Below are 6,000 nucleotides of genomic sequence, written 5' to 3' on the forward strand. Positions count from 1 at the left end.
AAGCCAGCCTCAGCAACTTAATAAGAATCTCAGCAATTTAGCAAGAACCTGTCTCAAAAAAGTAAAAAGGACTGGAACTATAGGTCAATTGTAATGTGCTCCTAGATTCAATCCCCGGTATAGGTGGAGGCAGGGGATTAAGAGGGTTGAAAAGCCAAGCATAGGTTGTGTGCCTATAATCCCAGCAGCTCTAGAAGCTGAGGCAGGAGGATCACAAGTCCAAAGCCAGCCTCAGAAACAGCAAGGCACTAAGCATCTTAGTGAGACCCTGTCTCTAAATAAAATACAAAATAGGGCTGGAGATGTTGCTCAGTGGTTGAGTGCCCCTGAGTTCAATCCAGAGGTTTGACAAACTGAGAGGAATTTGGTAGCAGAAACTGGGCCAAAGATGTTTCTGTCATAGCTTTTAAAATTGTACAATGTTTCTGCACTACTAAGCTGTTGGAGACCTTTGTTGTAGAGATATTTGTACTTAGGTATAATTCAACTGGTTTTATTCAACTGGTTCTGCTTTGTCTTTCCCTTTGGTATTGGGATTAAACCTAGGGGTGCTTAACTACTAAGCTGGGTCCTCAGTCAATTTTTTTCTTTTAAAATCTTTTTTTTTTTTTTTTTTTTTTTTTGTACTGGGGACTGAAATCCAGGGCCCTTTACTATCATTGAGTGACAGTTGAGATACATCCCCAGCCCTTTTTGAGACAGCGTCTCAGTAAATTGTTTAGGGCCTCACTAAATTGCTGAGACTGGCCTCAAACTTGTGATCCTCCTACCTCAGCCTCCTGAGCTGCTGGGATTACAAGCATGCCAGCTTTTTTCCTTTAATCTTGAGATAGTCTTGCTAAATTGCCCGGGATGACATTGATCTTGTGATCCTCCTGCATTAGCCTCCCAAGTAGAGAGGATTATAGGCTTGTGCCACCATGCTTGGCAACTTTTTATTTATTTCATTATTTTAGTATGGAGGTTTGAATTCAGGGGTGCTCTACCACTGAACTACATCCTTAGCCTTTTTTATTTTTTTATCTTGGCACAGGGACTCTCTTAATTGCCAAGGCTGGTCTGAAATTAGAAGGTCCTCCTGTCTCAGCCTCCAGAGTTGCTGGAGTCATAGGTGTGTGCCACTATCCTGACCAGCAACAATTTTTGTTTTAATAATTTAAACTATGCGGGCTGGGGATATGGCTCAAGCGTTAGCACGCTCGCCTGGCATGCGTGCAGCCTGGGTACGATCCTCAGCACCACATACAAACAAAGATGTTGTGTCCGCCAAAAACTGAAAAAATAAATATTAAAAAAATATTAAAATTCTCTCTCTCTCACTCTCTCTTTAAAAAAAAGATTAAAAAAATAATAATAATTTAAACTATTCGATGAATCAGAGTCAAAACTATGGAGTAGAATGCCTGAAGTTTTATTTCAACTTTTTGGGCTTTGGTTGGCTGGTCTTAACCTTTTTTTTTTTTTTTTTCGGTACTAGGGATTGAACCCAGGGCCTTGTGCATGCAAGGCAAGAACTCTACCAACTGAGCTAGATCCCCAGCCCTGGTCTTAACCTTAAGCCAGGTTTGGTATTTTATATATTTGCCTCTGAAGAAGTGAGTATTTCAGTCTATTCAAAGAATTTTGGCAAAGGTAGAGGTTTGAATTCACGGGCACTCTACCACTGAGCTACATCCTTAGACTTTTTTATTTTTTATCTTGACACAGGGACTCTCTGAATTGCCAAGGCTGGTCTGAAATTAGAAGGTCCTACTGTCTCAGCCTCCAGAGTTGCTGGGATTACAGGTATGTGCCATCATCCTGACCAGCAGCAATTTTTGTTTTAATAATTTAAACTATTCAATGAATCACAGTCAGAACTATGGAGTAGAATGCCTGAAGCTCTATTTCAATTTTTTGGGCTTTGCTTGGCTGGTCTTAACCTTAAGCCAGGTTTGGTATTTTATATATTTGCCTCTGAAGAACTGTGTATTTCAGTCTTTCAAAGCGTTTAGACAAAGGTAAAGATTAGTGTTTTTACACATTTGTCATGTTCTTCTCAGATGTACTATCTGCCAGGTGTAGCATTAAACACAAGATCCCATATTTAGCTATCTTTTATTTATTCATTATTGATGCCAATTCTCTAACGGGATTATTTCCCTCCTGCTACAGTCATTTTGTGGAGGGAAATATATTGCCAAGTTGGTCATTCCTCCTTTAAGTCACAAAATATTTTATGACAGCCTAAGTTAAACAAGACAGTACTTCTAACATCATTTATTGCTATTTGTTTCTTTGTATCTATTACCCCTCCCTGTCCCACCAAACTAAAAGAACTGCTTGTTGGTTTAAAATGTACGTGCATGAGTCAGGCGTCTAGTGGCTCACGCCTGTAAACCCAGGGAATCTGGAAGCTGAGGCATGAGGATCATAAGTTCAAGGTCAGCCTCAGCAATTTGGCAAGATCCTAAGCAACTGAGTAAGCCCTTGTCTCAAAAAATTAAAAGGGTTTGCGGATGTACCACAGCGGTAAAGGGCCTCTGGATTTAATTCCCAATAACAAACAAACAAACAAAAAAGCATCTTTTGTGATACATAAAATACTGTACTTGATAGCATGACAGTTTCAATTCTAGCACTGTGTATTTAAACGATCAAAATGTTATTGAAAAGTAAATAATCTGGGGGACATATTTTGGTTTACATTAGAAAATATTTACAAAAAATCTGTTAAAATAACTTCTTCACTTCCTCCTTGCATCAGCTAGATGCAAACAAGTTAGTGCCTGCGCATCCGCATCTTCTTAAATCGTGATAGGGACCAATGCAGTTCATTTGCATTGACTTTCTATTGTGGAGCTTTGGAACCAAGGGAAGGATCCAAACATAGCTCCATTTTATCCAATCAGAAGAGCCGCTTAGTGCTATACTCTGATTCGTCCATTCCTCTTTTCATCTATCCAATCAAGAGGCAACTTTAACAGCCAATCAGAGGCCTAAATATCCGCCAATCACGGAACGGGGCCGAAGCACAGCCTTTGTGTCGGGGGATGTCAGCGCGTCGGCGAAAGGGCCCGCCAATAGAAAAAGCCGTTGGTGTATGCAAATAAGGGCCCTATGACGCAGAGACGCAGCGTGAAGCGTGGGTATAAAATCAGAAGCGCCGGGGGGGTTTGGAGCGCAGAGCGGTTTGGTCGTTCGTTGGAGTAGTATCGTTCTTTTGCTCCGTAGCTGCAGGTCTTCACTGGGCAGCATCTCGGCGCGGCGGTCGGAGAAGCGGCCTAAGATTTCGGCGTTGGGTAAGCGTTCGCGGGGTTATTGGTGATTGCCGGCCCCTCCAGCCGTTGATGCCATGGGCCGCGGCCGTTGAGAGCCCACTGCCAGCCAGCGGGGGCTGCTCGGGCGCCTGGCTCCTTGGGCTTCGCCCCGGAACCGCCTTTACACCTCCTTCCCGGTGGTGATTCAGAGGTCCGGAGGCCGGGTTCCGGGCAGCCAAGCCTCCGCCCGCCACAGGCGGGAAGTGACTCCTCCCCGCGCCCCCCCTCCCGGGGGGAGGCCGCCACTGCTCGCAGCCTGAGTCATTAGGGGAGGGGGAGGAGGCTGTGGCGGCGGCCCTCGGCCATCTGCCACCGCAAGATGGGGCGCAGAGGCGGGAGGGCTCGCGGACGCGCGGAGCCCACGGTGCCCGCCGCCACCTCCCTGGGGGCTGGGCGGGAGGATCTCGCGGCCTCAAATCCACTCTGCATCCTAGGTAAGAGAAAATGGCCCGAACCAAGCAGACCGCGCGTAAGTCCACTGGTGGGAAAGCCCCCCGCAAACAGCTGGCCACCAAGGCTGCCAGGAAAAGCGCCCCCTCTACCGGCGGGGTGAAGAAACCTCATCGCTACAGGTAGGCAGGCAGCCGGGGAACAATGACTTGGCGGTGGGCAACTGTGCGTGGGGCGGCAGCGCCGCGAGGCTCGGACATGTCCTCTTACACACTCCTGTTCGCTTCAGGCCCGGGACTGTGGCTCTTCGAGAGATTCGTCGTTACCAGAAGTCGACCGAGCTTCTCATCCGGAAGTTGCCTTTCCAGAGATTGGTGAGAGAGATCGCCCAGGATTTCAAAACCGACTTGAGGTTTCAGAGTGCAGCCATTGGCGCCCTTCAGGTAAGGGGGACAGGCTCTGTAGTATGGGGGAGGGCTGCGTGGCTTCTCCTGGAGGGAAGTTAATAGTGTGGCTCTTGTCCTCAACAGGAGGCTAGTGAAGCGTACCTGGTGGGTTTATTTGAAGATACTAATCTGTGTGCCATCCACGCTAAGAGAGTCACCATCATGCCCAAAGACATCCAGTTGGCTCGCCGGATACGGGGAGAGAGAGCTTAAGTGAAGGCAGTTTTTATGGCGTTTTGTAGTAAATTCTGTAAAATACTTTGGTTTAATTTGTGACTTTTTTTGTAAGAAATTGTTTATAATATGTTGCATTTGTACTTAAGTCATTCCATCTTTCACTCAGGATGAATGCGAAAAGTGACTGTTCACAGACCTCAGTGATGTGAGCACTGTTGCTCAGGAGTGACAAGTTGCTAATATGCAGAAGGGATGGGTGATATTTCTTGCTTCTCATGATGCATGTTTCTGTATGTTAATGATTTGTTGGGTAGTTATTAAGGTACTAGAATTGATAAATGTGTACAGGGTCCTTTTGCAATAAAACTGGTTATGACTTGATCCAAGTGTTTAACAATTGGGGCTGTTAAGTCTGACCATACATCACTGTGATAGAATGCGGGCTTTTTCAAGGGTGAAGATACAAGTCTTAACCACAGTGTAACTTACAGTTTCCTAAAAAAAAAAAAGAAAAAAAAAAAGTAAACCTGGCAGCTATAGAATACACTATGTGCATTTATAATAGCTATTTTATATATTGTAGTGTCAACATTTTTAAATTAAATGTTTTACATTCACAAGTGGTGGGGAGTCTTGTCATTAAGGTGTGTATAATTTAGAGTCCAGTTGGTTTTCTCCTAACTAGAGACTGCACTTGTTTTCATAGTAGTAAAATGCTATGTGTAATATACCTTGCATAAGTCCTCATTCTACCACGTTAACTAACCCTCTAGCTGATAATGCAAACACTAACTGGGAGATTTTATTTATAAGGGCTCTAGAATAAAATAACAAGTTATTCACACCAGCATCATCTGTTAACTAATATTCTATCTAGTTTAGCTTTTCATAGTGTTGTGGTTGGTTTTAAATCTAGGTTTTCTTCTAAGAGGAAATAATATCAAGGGTTGGTTCTTTACCTTATGGAGCTTAGTGTGGGGGAGGAGCAGGCAGCTCCAGGTTTATTGGACCTCTGCAAATTACAATGGTGTTGGGATAGATTACATCTGGTTATTTACTGTCCTGGGAAAATCCCTTTTATATAAGAGATGGCCTTCCAAGTGGTTTTTAAATTTATCCTTTATTGAGGTTTTTAGGTCAATTATGTATGTTGACTAAATTTACAAATAAACTTGTTTATTCAACTAAGTGTCAAAAACCTAAATTGAATGTTATAGAACCTTGATATGTCCATAACTTAAATTCTACACATTTTAAAAGTTTGAGCTTTATTTCAGCTCTTGCTTGGTAGATGAACCATTTATTTACAAAGAAAGCATGTAAAACTGCCCTTAGATCTATAAAAATTCCCTGATGTAGCTCAGTAATAGAATATGTGCCTAGCATGCAGGAAGGCCTTGGTTTTGATCTCCAGCACCTGTGCAAAAGAACACTGCTATATTTTGTACCATGGGCTTTTATAGCAAAGTATGTTAATAGCTTTACCCCATCCCCATAATGTTAACAAAGTAAAATTAAGTTGCATTTATTAGGGAAGTTCTTGTTAAAGTTGTAGGGCTTGCGTTTGGGGTTTATTCCATGCATCTCTTTTGGAGCAGGCTTAGAAATCATTTTAAACAAATCTACAAGGTGTGGAATTGTCTAAGCTGTTTTCAGCAGCATGGAACAAGTCTTGAGCAATGAGGGCT

At 43.4% G+C, this 6,000-nt stretch overlaps 1 protein-coding gene across 1 annotated transcript; it reads left to right on the top strand.

The window, feature by feature from the left end:
* Nucleotides 1-3,170: 3,170 nt before the first annotated feature.
* H3-3b (H3.3 histone B) lies at nt 3,171-5,496 on the top strand. The gene is made up of 4 exons (XM_076870619.1): nt 3,171-3,281; nt 3,734-3,871; nt 3,979-4,132; nt 4,220-5,496. Exons 2-4 carry the CDS (start codon nt 3,744-3,746, stop codon nt 4,346-4,348), a joined length of 411 nt encoding a protein of 136 aa, XP_076726734.1. The 5' UTR covers nt 3,171-3,281; nt 3,734-3,743; the 3' UTR covers nt 4,349-5,496.
* Nucleotides 5,497-6,000: the final 504 nt, after the last annotated feature.

This window comes from Callospermophilus lateralis, chromosome 11 (genome assembly GCF_048772815.1).
Source record: "Callospermophilus lateralis isolate mCalLat2 chromosome 11, mCalLat2.hap1, whole genome shotgun sequence".
NCBI lineage: Eukaryota > Metazoa > Chordata > Mammalia > Rodentia > Sciuridae > Callospermophilus > Callospermophilus lateralis.

Bases quoted from the DNA above. Each gene is read 5' to 3' on its own strand.
- H3-3b (XM_076870619.1), top strand. From the start codon at position 3,744: ATGGCCCGAACCAAGCAGACCGCGCGTAAGTCCACTGGTGGGAAAGCC. The intron at 3,872-3,978 runs GTAGGCAGGCAG...TGTTCGCTTCAG, and splicing joins AAGAAACCTCATCGCTACAG to GCCCGGGACTGTGGCTCTTC. The intron at 4,133-4,219 runs GTAAGGGGGACA...TGTCCTCAACAG, and splicing joins CAGCCATTGGCGCCCTTCAG to GAGGCTAGTGAAGCGTACCT.